This window comes from Cydia strobilella, chromosome 12 (genome assembly GCF_947568885.1).
Source record: "Cydia strobilella chromosome 12, ilCydStro3.1, whole genome shotgun sequence".
In the NCBI taxonomy this organism is placed as follows: Eukaryota; Metazoa; Arthropoda; class Insecta; order Lepidoptera; family Tortricidae; genus Cydia; species Cydia strobilella.
In genome coordinates, this window is record NC_086052.1 from 977,905 (window position 1) to 993,041 (window position 15,137).

General features: G+C 38.9%; 2 protein-coding genes across 5 annotated transcripts in view; both read right to left on the reverse strand.

The window, feature by feature from the left end:
* LOC134745942 (UDP-xylose and UDP-N-acetylglucosamine transporter) overlaps positions 1-15,137 on the reverse strand; it is a 486,381-nt gene that overhangs the window by 38,250 nt on the left and 432,994 nt on the right. The window lies entirely within an intron of this gene.
* The window catches only part of LOC134745921 (RING finger protein nhl-1), an 83,921-nt gene continuing 70,506 nt past the window's right edge, over positions 1,723-15,137 (reverse strand). For 3 of the 4 annotated variants that reach the window (XM_063680035.1, XM_063680034.1, XM_063680033.1), the window contains exons 4-9: positions 13,781-15,005; positions 13,511-13,683; positions 12,718-12,858; positions 7,745-7,885; positions 6,867-7,084; positions 1,723-2,697 (exon numbers count right to left, since the gene is read on the reverse strand). In XM_063680035.1, coding sequence (XP_063536105.1) covers positions 2,484-2,697; positions 6,867-7,084; positions 7,745-7,885; positions 12,718-12,858; positions 13,511-13,683; positions 13,781-15,005 — 2,112 coding nt within the window. In that variant the 3' untranslated portion in view covers positions 1,723-2,483. The remainder of the gene's footprint in view (positions 2,698-6,866; positions 7,085-7,744; positions 7,886-12,717; positions 12,859-13,510; positions 13,684-13,780; positions 15,006-15,137) is intronic. The other variant, XM_063680036.1, reaches the window with a different exon arrangement.

Consider the following 15,137-nt stretch of genomic DNA (forward strand, 5'->3'; position numbering starts at 1 on the left):
TAATAGAAGGTTGCACACTTAGAGGACGTAGCTATACTAACGCCATCTGTTAGAATCTTTTGGCACGACGTTGGCAGACACAGAAGAAACGCCACAAATACTAATATGAATAAACATGAATATAATTTAATAATAACATAATTTACGCTTGATGACCGTGACCAACACGATTGTCAATCGTAGTCATAAATAAAACAGTATTTTTCCCCCTGTATTTACCTATATAATTTACATCAGTAAAAACTCTAACGTATGAAAATACCTTTCCGCACAAGTGAGTATAAGTAAGTTTTCAATAAATATTTATGAAACTTGGTACACTAGTAGGCATGAAGGTCCCTTGTGTAATTTGTTTATTTACATTATGTTCGCTTTTCATGTCAGTAATATTATACTGTGTGAGCGATCTAAAACGTATCAAAATTGATACATACGCAAAAGTTAGTTTTTATTCATAATATAATTTATCACAATAAATTAAATTTTTTTTAAATATGGCTTCCTGTTTAAGCAGTGCTTTTAGGTATTCAGACGTATTCACTTTGTAAATTTTGATAATGTTATAAGAAGTTTAAAAAGAAAACCATTAAATGTTACAAAATATAGTTTCCATTCCATAGCTAGCCAAAATTAAAATAAGTTCAAGAGACACTTTAAAATTGAACAGATCTTGACAGCTAGAAACAATGTAAGTTGAATTGAAGGTGTTGAAACGCATAAGGAACGTTCCAAAAACGGTAACCAATAATGTAACAAATACAAAAAACATTAAAACTACCAATAGATTGAAATAAATAATTACAATAGGGGCCATAAAATACTAGTTATGCTGCTTTCAAATGCTGCTCCAGTACAATTTATTTTGAAATGATTTATTTACTTTGTAATGGGTTTAATAACACATTATTACTGTGTGTACATTATAATGGCTTTTCTGTGAAATGGCACATTCGTTTAAACATACCCGAGTGTAATAGTGTTCGTTGCTTTTTTGTCAGCGAAATACCAATAAGCGTCATTTGAACTTTAAACATTTCTTTTTGATTTCTTATTACTGACCGAAAATTTCCCTTGTACCAGTATAAACACGAGCGAGAAACGGACAAATGATGTCAAAATAAGATCAAATTAATATCAATATAAGTATAAGTTCGAATCAGCTCCCTGTTTGCGTCGAGCAAACCAATTGGCGACTGTCGGAATTTATTACAATTTTCTGTTTATTTGTGCAAACGTGCGGAATTTCCGGGAAATATGTATTGCATAATACGCGTCTATATGTAAATGCATGTTCACTTGTGTAAATATATTTAGTATGTTACTATAAAGGAAAGGAAATCAGGGATCGTCAGCCAATAAATTTAAACGGACGAGTGTAAGCGAGGCCGTTTGAAATACGATACTGACGTCACCTATTCCGGCCGAAGCCATTTAGATTCTCAAATATGCAAGGAAATTAAAATATAAACAAATAAAATATCCATTTTATGTGTTGTAACTGGCTCGAGTCCGAAAACTAAAAATTACCCACTAAGACGAGGCTTTTTGTATATAACGAACATATTTCCATTCATGTTTAAGAAGAAATACATAAAGAAAATATTAATGCATTTGTTTTGTTAAAAAGCAAAAAGCAGTGAAAGCAGAGGGCAGTGCGCAAACCTATTTAAATAAGAAATCACTGCTAGTTTCAAAATTGTAATAAATAATTTAAAAATAATACATATTTAATAAAATTCATAACGTGAACAATTTAATAAAGAAGGATGATAGTATAAAGCGGTGCAAAATACATATAATTATAATTATTTTTCTTATTATTTACAAGTAAATATATTTGACTAATAAAACAAAATGTTTAAAATGATATAACCATTGGGTACAATAATTTCAAGATAATGCTCAAAGCACATAACACGAGTCAATAAAAAAAGTAATTGCAATATAATTACGAAGAAAGAAATATTTCAATAATTTACTGGCCATCTAGAAAATTAAATTTTCGAATTAATTATTGCCACAACAAATCGAAATCAATGTTAAAGACCAATTCAATTTTAATAATTGATTTTGGTATTGTTAGGTTCACAAATTTTAAAGGTACGATCGATTCAAAAGTTGAATCTAAAGTATCATTTTTGATACAATACTGGCCAGTAACTGAACCATATAATTCTCAAAACTGCCCTATAAGACAAACAAATAAATTTGTAAAAAATCTGTTTTGAAAATTACTTGCCAGTAAAAACGACCAATAAAAAACAAATAATAATATAAGTAGATACACTGACCAGCAACAGAGGACTTCCAATTGCATAGTTGGAATCAAAATCAAATTAAATTACCAAATATGTTGTCTCGCTTATAAACCGAAAGCTCAATTATATAAAGATAATTTAATAAATGATTGGCATCCTGGTCATGGCACCAATTGAAGGGTTTATACTGAGGATTTCAAATTTTAATTACTTGGTTATAAACCCTTAAAACACTTGTACCCTATGGTTCTCACGATCGCACACGATGATGTTCCCGCCGCTCATGACGGCAATGCCCTCAAGACCCTTGAACTCGCCATCGCTGGAGCCCCAGGAGCCGAAGGCACGGAGGAACGTTCCGTCGGGGTGGAAGATCTGAATGCGGTTATTGCCGGAGTCGGCTACTACGATGTAGCCTTGGTCGTCAACGGCGACGCCCCTGTAGAGAAAGTCAAAGTGAGTATCATATTTACACCTAGGGTACCGAAGTGATCTCGCACTGTACATCTTTCTAGCTTAACCTGGCATTTGTCACGGCTTACTTAAGGCGCCTAGGCATAGGCACTAAATTTTACCCTTTGAACTGCTATCCGAACTTCCAGCCTACAAGGGAAACTAGGCCTGCTTCGGTATCTGCGAAACATTATATCGATCATAGACTTGTTTGTCAGCAATTTGGCCGTTTTAAGTTTTATTTCAATATGACAAAATATTGCAATAAAACTAAATTTAATAATAATAAACTACCTTTCATAACTAACTTACTTAACTTTTGATATATTTTTAACTTAAAATAAAAATTTCAACAAACTTAATTTGTATAATAAAATATATAAATTTTGATGGAAGTGTCAGAGATTACATTTTGTCACTGAAATGTGAATATTATCATATTTTACATAAAACGCCACCAAGACTTTAATTCATTATCCACTTGGTTTTTTTATTTTGCTGAAAGTTAATTCTGGACTAATTTCACTAATTTTCTTTTACCTAACCAAATAGTTCCCAGATGACTACAATTAGTACAAATTGACGTTGTTGTTGCTCTTATAGGAATCGCAATAAGGCTATCTGTCTCTATCGAAGCGTGTCAGGCCCTTGGTACAAACCATCTTATGTTGCCATGTTATTAATAGAAACCCTATAGATGACAGAGATTTAAATGCTAATATTTTTTCCCTTTTTTAATGTGGGATGTACCACATTACAAACAATAAACTTTATATACAGATGACAATCACAATTAAAAAATCAACAATGATCAACTCTGGCCAACGTAGGACTCGAACCCACATCTCACGAAACTGGTAACGAATTGTATCGGCAATCCAAAGATAATTAATTTTACATTGTGATTGACATCTATATATACAATTTATAGACAGAGATTTAACACACATTTGCTATCAAAGGGCTCCCAATCATTAACTAATTTATAGTTCCCAACGCTTTGAAACTCGACATAATCACTTGAATACAACAATACTATTTCTGGCTTCATTTAATTCCAAAAAGGCCTAACTCTCGAAATTGGACTATAATGTACCCTATTGTGAAAACATGAGCCCTATTCTGTTATACTAATTCGTAAAGTTTTGATCTTGTTTTGACACGATCTTGATCTTGATTCCTGCGTCAGGCGCGAGCGAGACTTGTACTATTTTTTTAAATATTCAATAAAAGAGTTATATAAAAATATGTAAATACAGAACCGGCATCTACTAGAAGTTAATATAACAACATCTTATACACGACGCAACTTAAGTCGACACCCGAGACAGGCACTCTGAAGCGAATTGTATGGTAGGTACCGAATGTCTGTTTATTTCAGTCCCGAATACTTCCGCAGCTTTTATCACAGAGAATTCTAAAAAAAACGCTTGAAATAACGAAAATGATCGTTTTGACGTTTGTTTGATTGCTTTGTATATTTTTTGTTTCTTGTTGTTTGTTGTATTTTACTGGACGTTCATTGAATAAAGCTTATCAAAATAATAGGCGACACCCGTAAAATGTGTTTTTTACTAACCTCCTAACACAACAAACCCGGTAATGGTGGTAATTTTGGCGGTAAACGTCAGTCCTTCGCGTGCAGCTTCTTCTCTTCGAACATGAAAGCAATCTACGCTCGTCAGCGTTTTTATTTTAATAACGCCTCCGCTGTTGTAAGCTGCCCTCATGTATAACTCAATGACTCCGCCTGGCAATCCAATCATTCCGGGCCATCGAGGCAAGACCTCAAAAATTGTTATTTTCCATACAAATATCGCTGCGAAGGGAAATGAATACGCCAAGTTTCCTTCGAACTGATACGCTTGAAACATATTTTGTTAATTGAAAATGTTGTATAAGGAAATGTTATTATCTGATCAATTCGAGCGTACATTGACATTAGAATGATATCTGAGTGATGTTATTTAGTTATCGTTTGCCTCGCTGGCGCCAATACATGTACTGACAACTAACGTGCCAAATACACAATATCTGTTTTTTTTTTATGAAATAGGAGGCAAACGAGCAGACGGATCACCTGATGGTAAGCGGTTACCGCCGCCCATGGACACCCGCAATACCAGAGGGGTTGCCGGCCTTTAAGATGGGAATACGCTCTTTTCTTGAAGGTTTGAAGGTCATATCGGTCCGGAAATACCGCAGGCGACAGTTCATTCCACAGTTTAGCTGTGCGAGGCAGGAAGTTTCTAGAGAAACGCACAGTTGAGGACTGCCAACCATCTAAGTGGTGAGGATGGTAATGTTGTCGCGTAGGGCGATGGCGAAAAGAGGCTGCAGGGATTAATCCGAACAATTCCTCGGAGCACTCCCCGTTATACACGCGATAGAAAATGCAGAGCGAGGCCACATCTCTACGCAGCGCCAAGGAGTCAAGCCGTTCCGAAATACGCTGGACATGACATTATTTAGAAGTTATTCTGATATCAATGTTCGTTCGATTCGACCTGTATGTGTAAGTGATATTGCGTGTTTTTTAAAAGCCTGACGTGTAAAAACGAAGTAGTACCTACTCACAAAATATTTTCATTTATTGTTACTCACGTTTTGTTAGGCTGACAAAATATCACCGCCTTTTTAGCACGTTTTAGTATAAAATATATTTAAGTAGAGCAGAGCTTTGATATCGTTTTCCCATTCGTTGCTCTAAAAGCTTTACTAAAGACTGTTTAATGGCGCGTTTCATGTACACCATTAAAATATATCATCGTTAACATACAAAACTGTCACAGAGGACATAAAATAACTTAATGCAGTTATATAATAATATTACTACCTTTGGAAGATATTAAGGAATCTAGACGTCTTTATGCATATTTAAAATTTATAACTCAAATAAGTTCGTCGTGTACGGTTCTTTATTTACTGCAATATTTATGTTCTTATTTGGATTTCGTCTTTCATTTTAGAGTGCAGAATTTTAATGTGCCGTAAATTTTGATATAATAAATGATATTCGCAGATAATATTCATTCTAAGTACTCGTAATGCACAGTGAACATAAATAATAGGTATTTTTTTTAAATGAAATAGGAGGCAAACGAGCAGACGGATCACCTGATGGTAAGCGATTACCGCCGCCCATGGACACCCGCAACACCAGAGGGGTTGTAAGTGCGTTGCCGGCCTTTAAGATGGGAGTACGCTCTTTTCTTGAAGGTTTGAAGGTCATATCGGTCCGGAAATACCGCAGGCGACAGTTCATTCCACAGTTTAGCTGTGCGAGGCAGGAAGTTTCTAGAGAAACGCACAGTTGAGGAGGAGAGGAGGTATAAATGTTTGTGGACGATAATGATCGCTTTGACTGAGATGCAACAACAAAACAATATTTATTATCCAGTCACAAGTTCATGTAGACCTGAAATCTGAACGACGTAAAAATAGTAATAAGTAATTATAGGTATTATTCTGGTCAGAACCTTTATAGAATTGGTTAAGGTTATGCGACTTTCCTGTGGGTGTTATAAAATAAACAATATTTAAAGCCTAAAAGTTACTTATTATATCCTTTTATCTTTAATATTATTTTTAGCTTTAAGTAATAAATATTGTACGCCCTTAAGATGGTAGGATATGGCTTTAGTACCTATGAAATGTAACACCTTTTTTTTATACCTATATAATAGTCACAATAAATATATTATGATTATGATTATGATTATGATTAAAGGCGTGTATAACGTTCTACTTCTTGAAATTTATACTTATAAAAGTTTATTCAAATCGTTCACTTTCCACTGAAAAGACGCGGATTTCTCGAACTTTGGAACCCACTTACGAGTATGCTACATAAATCTTTGTTTTGCCACATTTTTTTTAAAGTTTACGCTTCGGTGTAATTTTTTTGTAGTGGGTCCTATGGTTCCTATGGCCATTGAATTCTTTCATTGTTGGAGTCGGATACGAGCATCCTCTTAGTGGTGGAAGGCGGGACTTAATCGCGTACGGTCTCAAGGACGGCGTTGTCCCCGTGGTCTCGGAGAAGACTGGCTAAAGTTGGCATCTAGGCGCGCGAGTTTTTCGAACTACCCGCACTTGGTCCTGTTTATTGACTTGAACGTTACCTTTTTTTAGTTTTTGGTGACCATTTCTTACCTTGGGAACTTAAACTGTCCATCTTCAGATCCCTCATCGCCGAACGACGATAGCACCCGTCCGTTCACATCGAACACCTGGATCCTGTGGTTATTAGAGTCTGATACGAGCACTCGGTTGGTGCTGGAAACGGCGATGTAGTGGGGATGCTCCAGCTGGCCCAGCTTGGAGCCGAAGCTGCCGAACTTGCCGACGAATGTGCCGTCTGATTGGAACACCTGTAGGAAAATATCAGTATGAGCCGTTTAGATGGTAACTAGGTCTTGGTGTTCAGTTGATGCTGGTATTCCATAAAATCTATTGGGTACTTCTGATAAAATGAAGAAGCTGATATTTAGCATGATAACGTTTGATAACAGCTGAGCTTGAGCATTCAACGGTATATAAAACAGATTTCTGCCCCATATACCCATAACTAGTCTTTGTTCTGGACTCCTTGATGATCCAGGCTCATTCTCCTACTAATTTTACTGCGTAGGAGCGAGTTTTATTCACTAGGTTAAGGTATATATGGGTTAAGGTAGCTGCCATACGAATCACGTCCTCAACAAAGTATTTTTTGGAATGCCGGGAAGACCGTGCAGTTTTTTTTCGTAGAAACTTTTTTCTCAATCCAATAGGTATACTGCTGGTTGCGAGTCCTGCATTGCATTGCATAATAATATTCTTGTACTTTATATGGATTCCATATTTTTGACCTGACTCGCCACCTAGTTTTGTGGCAAGTACCTATATAATAGTTACTGATTTGAACTTTCACGATTTTTACTCATTATTATTCACAACGACGGGACTTAATCGCGTAAAATAACGCGTAAATTTACGCGATTAAGTCCCGTCGTTGTGAATAATAATAAGTAATAATAGTTATCCCATACCTGAACTCTATGGTTTTCCTTGTCACACACGTATATGAAGCCCAGCGCATCCGTCGTGATGCCCCACGGATAGTTGAACTTGCCGTCTCCCGTGCCCTGACTGCCGAATGCCCTCAGGAACCGCCCTTGAGGGTCGAACACCTGTGGAACAAAGATTTATTAGCTATACATATTATTAGTTATATCTCAATGGGGTTGGCAACTGTCAAAGGTTTGCAGAGATGGCGCCATCATAGCTTGCCCCTTTTTCGATGAGATTTGGCTTAAAGGGCTGGCATCCAGGGCATTAAAAAAACAAAAATTTGACACAATTCTAGGGATTGACAGGGCAAGCTATGCTGGCGCCATCTGCTAATTATTTCGACCGGCCAACCAAATGCAATGGATAAATAACGTATCTCATGAACTATAAAGTTTTGGGTATTATGTTTTCGAGTAGAAACAAATACAAAAACAAACTTCGCCGTTTTTATTAAGTAAGAATACTCTTTATATTATATAACATTTTTATGACTAGATGATTGAGTTGATGTATGTACTCGGCCTAGAGGCGTATTCTGTGGTTATGAATTTGATCTGATTTTGTTATGGATATGATCTGTCAATGTGACATTTCTACAGCCAAAAACGTCACTTTTTATACTGATGGCTTATACCTATCTATAAAAGATCCAGATCAAATTTAAAACCATGTTATTACAATCAGAATACTCCTCCCAATCGTACTTCCAAACTAATTATGATAGTGTAACCAATCGTCATTTTGAACTGTAAACCAATTATCCAAGCCATTGGCTTATCAAATTAACAAATGTTACATCAAGTAACTGAACACCTAACGTATTATTAGAAGTATTAGCGGTAAGAGCGTGCGACTTGCAATCCGGAACTTTTGTACGAAATATCATTTGATATTTACCAGTCGCTTTCCGGTGAAGGAAAACGTCGTAAGGAAACCGGACTAATCCCAATTAGGCCTAGTTTACCCTCTAGGTTGAAAGGTCAGATGGCAGTCGCTTTTGTAAAAACTAGTGCCTATGCCAATTCTTGGGATTATAGTTGCTAAGCGGACCCCAGGCTCCCATTAGCCGTGGTAAATTGCCGGGACAACGCGAGGAAGATGAAGATGAAATTATTTTCAGAAAATATTTAAATGTTTTTTTTTTCTTTTTCAAGTAGAATCACTACTATATAAATTATAAAATTAAATAAATGTCATATACTAAGAAAAACTGACCAAGGGCTCCAGTGCCCCAGGCTGGAATCGAACCAGCGTTCTCTGCTATCGCGGCAGGTGCCTGTGCCATTCGGCCACCGGGCCACAGCTGCATAGGTACCGAATTTTTCCAATTGTTTTTTTTTGTTTTTTTGTTTTGTTTCCAAGTACCTATATGTACTTACTGAAGGCTTATGGCGCCACCTGGCCATCCCGGCCCGGCCACGATAACGCACGGCGGCGGCAGCGGCGAGCGGCGGCCATAGGTTGGAGCGAGACACAGTGATCGGACCTTTCGTTCCTACCTATGGCCGCCGCTCGCCGCTGCCGCCGTCGCGCGATGTCGTGGCCGGGGTAACAGGCAACTGGGTCACTACCGACTTGGGTAGGAGCCAGTTAGTTAACAGTACGTATGTGTTACTAGTCAGATCACACCTCTAATTAAAGTATCTTCCTTATCTCACAACATTTTTTACATAAACAAATAAGAACTTCAGTAAACACTCGACTTAACCAAAGAAATACAAGAAACAGCAGAATGCTCCATTTTGCTCGAAAAAGGTCTTATCAACCATATATTTCCAATATACTTACGACTTTTTGTTTGAGTTAAAAGCAACATTACCTCTGGGAAATTTACCGTATCAAAACCATTGTTCTTACTCTGGGGGATTTAAAAAGGTTTTTATAATTCATTTGATAATTAAGTTTATCCCCTGATTGTTTTGTTTTGCGCTGTTTTAGGTATAATCATGTTATTTGATTCTTATATTCATTGGTTTTGGCTAATAGGCCAAGCAATAAGAAGATATAGAGGGAAATGCAAGGAACACAATTTTTAACTTCGTAGCTTTGTTTGGACTAGTTAGTTTAGTTAGTTTGAACATATCAAAAGTCCCCGGCCGTAACCCTGGTGCTGGGGGGGAGAGGGGGGTTTGAAGGTTCCATTTTTCGATTTTTCGATTATATCTCGGAAACTATGCGTCTGAGCGACTTGGCCACTTATACAAAATGAAAAGAGATTTAATTTGTTACAAGTTTTATTCAGTCAAGTTTTTCGATATCTTGTATAGTTTTTGAGATATCAGCCCCACATAAACCTTGAAGAGCAGATATCTCAAAAACTATACAAGATATCGAAAAACTTGACTGAATAAAACTTGTAACAAATTAAATCTCTTTTCATTTTGAGTAAGTGGCCAAGTCGCTCAGACGCATAGTTTCCGAGATATAATCGAAAAACCGAAAAATGGAACCTTCAAACCCCTCTCTCCCCCCCAGCACCAGGGTTACGGTAGGGGAATTTTGATATGTTCATCTCCTAACTAGTCCAAACAAAGCTACGAAGTTAAAAATTGTGTCCCTTGCATTTCCTTCTACACCTTTTTTTGGGCATTCATTTCCTGGCCTATAAGTATTTTTAGTTAATAACCGCCAAAATGCATTAACCTTACAAAATGTTACAATTATTTAGGTATAGGTTAAGTAGGCATATTGCTTGTGTCAGCGCAACCTAACGTGTGAATATAGACAGGTTTTTAGAGAATATACGTTCTTATTCTATCACACTTTAGGTGCTTCACTACCCAATCCCAGCCAGTGTTCGAAACAATCATCATCATCATCATGTCAGCCGATAGACGTCCACTGCTGGACATAAGCCTCCCCCAAGGCTCGCCACTCCGACCGATCCTGTGCCGCTCGCATCCACCGAATTCCCGCGACCTTCACCAGGTCGTCGCTCTATCTCGTTGGAGGCCTACCGGCAGTTTGTCTTCCGGTACGCGGACGCCACTCCAGAACCTTCCGGCCCCACCGGCCATCAGTTCTGCGAGCAATGTAACAAGCTCGAAACAATATAACAAGATTACTCTTGTTATTTGATGGCGACCCTGCCAGGATTCACATTGTCCGATCCAATATCGGATGTCTAGAAAATTCCCTATGGCATCAAGTCCTTTTACTCTGGCATTAGCGCTTTCTTTTAAAAAACAAACAATAATTAAGTGTATAAAAAATATAAACAAGTAATTTCAATTTTTGCTTCTTTGTAGTCTTATCTAACGTCCAATACTTATTTATTTTAAACTTTATTGCACATAAAAAGTGTACAACAGGCGGACTTAATGCCATTATAGGCATTCTCTACCAGTCAACCATAGGGCTAAACAGAAAAGCGTCAAGGTGGGTGCACTGAGAAAAAAAAAAACAATATTGAAACGTAACTTTTGAGCGAAGTAAAACTTATACATGCATAGTATAATAATATGCTTAATTATACCTTATGACTATGAGTACACTAAATATATATATATTTATATATAATTAAATATATGACTAAGCAAGGATAAATACAATATCGGATCAAACAATGTGAAAAATGAAAATTCTCTCCAAGTGACACAGAAATAAAATGATACAGAACGGTTGCGCACAAAATAACAAAATGACGATGACTTTTGAAGGTCGAACGTGAAACCCAAATTACTACTCACTGACGTGCCGTCTAAAGGGGCCCACTGACTATCAGTCCGCCGGACGATATGGACCTGTCAGTTAGAACAAAAATTTGACAGTTCCGAACAACTGACAGGCCGATATCGTCCGGCGGACTGATAGTCAGTGGGCCCCTTTATACTATCATTGACGTTATTGTTCCTATACTCCATTAAACGGTTGATACCACCCATGCTACGTTAACATTACAATTTTTCGATAAATTGCTATGAAAACTCAAAGTCTGGAACATATCCTAGAATTTTCCGCTCACTTCACTTTTTAAAAATGAAATTCATCACTTTCTTGAACACATGAGTTTCAGATATTATTTGTTTCTACGAGTAACGGATTCTTTTAAGAAATTTTATAAAGCAATATGTCTGTGTCATGAAATGCAACGTGCACTTGATGTTTGACAGTACATTCCTAACGATTTGGCTGAAAGTTTAAAAATATTAGGGCCTCTGTAAGTTATGGACCGAAAAGCTTCAGCTTAAAAATTTAAAAATAATAAATACGTTGAGTTATTATCAAAGCAAATTCACAACGGTGTTAAGTGCCATAGACACTTGGCCGATGTAATGTTATCGTGAATTTTGACGATGTAAATAAATGTGTTGCGCAATCCGGTTGACAGCTACGCCGCGCCGGCGAGGCAGTCGAATTCGCCCTCGCCGCTGCCGTGCTGACCGAATTGAAGGCATGTTTGCAAAAACAACATAACTACACTAGACATGAATTTACAGGAAACGAAAAAAACTAAATGTCTTCTTATATATTAGTTATTAGACATAAACATTGTATAGGTGATTTTAGTAAGTGGCCAATAGTTCCGAAATATACGATTACACATTTTAAAGCCAGTATTTATGGAAAAAAATTGAAAAATAAGTTCGTCACTTATGCTGTTTTTGTAAAATTTTGTTATGTTCTTTTTGTAAGAAAATAAAACAAGTTTCTATAGAAATTATGTTTTGTATCATATCAGAGAGGTACAGATTTATCTTACTTAAGTAGTATAGGTATATTTTTGGGGACTGATTTTGGACAATTGGGGTCATTTTTGGACACTATCTTTTGCTCTACGTGTAGATCCTGCTTAGACGAATGCTATGATACCAAAAACCCAAATTCGCAAAAAAATTAGTTATGTTGTTTTTGTAAACATGCCTTCAATTGTATGGGAACGGCTTTGTGGCGGCGGGCTTGTGTGACTTAATATAATTACCTACATATTAGTTACAATCGTCTGTGTTACCTGTATGCGGTGGTTGTATCGGTCCGCGATGATGTACTGCCCAATTCGGTTGACAGCCACACCGGCGAGGCAGTCGAACTCGCCCTCGCCGCTGCCGTACTGACCGAATTCTTTCACGAAAATGCCATTGGAATCGAACACCTGCAACACAGAATTATTTACTTTGAATCACTCAATTTCTTTACAAACCAACTTATCGTAGAATATTTAGGTTACATAATCAATCATACTATATCATTTGGTGATATTTCCAGGACAGACATAAGTAATTTAATCAACGTTGTGTTACATTATCCATCAACGAGATGTAAAAGCTATTATAGTTTGATCGTACACATTCCATGAATAGTTACATACGCTGACATTTTGGCGCAAGTTCAAAACGAGACGATAACTATTTCCGAAGTTTAATGAGAATGTAAACTGTGGACGTTGAATTCGAGCGGATAGTTTGCAAGCCTAGAAAGACAAATATACGCTTAGTCCACTGACGCTTAACTGACGATGAGTTGTATTACTCCGTATCGAGTCTGAGTTGTGTCCAACTTTTTTAATAACTTTTACAGGAAAATTAGCGTGTTTTGTACGCTGATTTATCTTAGGACAGTCTGTTTTTTGAACGGCAGAAATTTATCAATTTAAAATATAACGTTAAAATTTTTACCCACGCTTTATGGATCGGATTACAAGAGCTAACTCTTGAATTAAATTACCCAGTTTTGGTACGGTACGGTGTAAATAAAGCCATCCTTTGACGCCCCTTTGGCTTGGGCAGTTCTGTAGGTAGACTCACCTGTACTCGATGGTTTGACGAATCGGCCACGACCATTGTGTTGTCGGGGCCTACAGCGATACCACGAGGCCAAGTAAAACAACCGGGTTCGCTCCCCCGGCTCCCCACGCTGAATTGTAAACGGCGTTTCTGCAGATACTGGCTCCTAGGGGAGGAACCTGCTGCTGCGAAACCTGAACAAACAAAAACAGTGTTAGAAAACGAATTGATGAAAAAGGCCAAGTGAAACCGAAGCGGCAAACCTATGTACACGCCACGCGTTTTTCTAACCTGCTACCGCTGCTGTAGCCGCCGTAGGGGAGATGGGGGAGCCTGCCGCGTTTTTTGAATCGTCATCAGAACTGGCAAGCTCGTTAGCCGAACGTAAGGGCAGCCCGAGAGACAGGCGGCGCGACGTGCTTGACGCGCTGCTACTCGTGTCGCGATCTTTGCCCCGCGATCCGTACTTATTCTTCAGGTATCTGGCCCATGAGCTCAAGGCCGCACCGTCTTTCTCGCCGGGCGGTGGTCGCTCGGGCGAACTTTCCCTAGATTTTAGCGCGTGCGAGGATCGGCTGCGAGACAACTCTGTACCTCCGGTGCCAGAGCCGTATCGAGCCGCGAGATACGCTGATGGTGACGCTGTCGTGGGAGAGACCGGTTCGTCTGCGTCATCGTCATCTCCCATGCCAAAACCCGTGTGACTGCTCTTGCTTCTAGCGAGACGATTGCGTCGCTCTTTTAACGCAAGATATCTCGAACGCGCAGTTGGGTACTTAGATTCGTCATCGATGGAAGACACCGGTTCTTCTTCTTTAGGCTTGGTGGTGCCATAACGGTTGCTGTACGAAGAACCGCTGGCGCCGTACCTAGGCTCCTCCTCGGTTTGAGACGTTGGGCGTGTACGGTACCGAGACGGGGTAGGACTCTCTTTGGTCTTGTTGTCTTGGGCGTCGTTGCGGGCATTGTTACTTCGTGCGAGAAGCGGACCAATGTCGCTGCGAGCCATCGCCTGGCTCTCGGGCTTCCTTTGCGATGCAGGCTCCTCTTCGCTCTCCTCTGACGAGTCGGTTTCTTCCTCGGAGCTCGTGTCGGAGTCTTCTTGGGCCGGCTCGGCGGGCGCCGGGGCAGGCGCGGGCCGCTGGGAGCCGATGAACCGGCTCTGGACCCGTTGCGCGCCACCGACCGTTCCGTTCGTTGTCGCCGGAGCTGTTCTATCGTTGCCTGTGGAAATAAACGATCTGGTTTTTGATGGTGGCTCATAACTGCTATATTTGGCTTTTAATTCTGCGATGGATAGTATCGCACCTGTGTGTTTTACCGCCGAGCCGGAACTTTCTGTCGAAGCGCTTGATTCGGTGCTAGGCGCGCGACCTCCAGGGCGGTGGGCGGTGGTTTCTGTCGCTGACGGTCTTCTGACAGGTGTCACTGCCGGTTTTGGAGCTGGAGCAGCATTTTTACGCTGAGTTCGTTGCAGCGATCCAAGAGATTCGTCGGATTCACCGTCGCTGGAAGCCTGAGGAATATATTGAAATTTGGTATTGACACCAAAACGGTAAGGACATTTTGTAATGTGTTGTGTGCATGTGAATTAAACGTGGAGTGTGTTTTATGGAATGCCGTTAGTTGTCGCGTTTTTCTTGTTAGT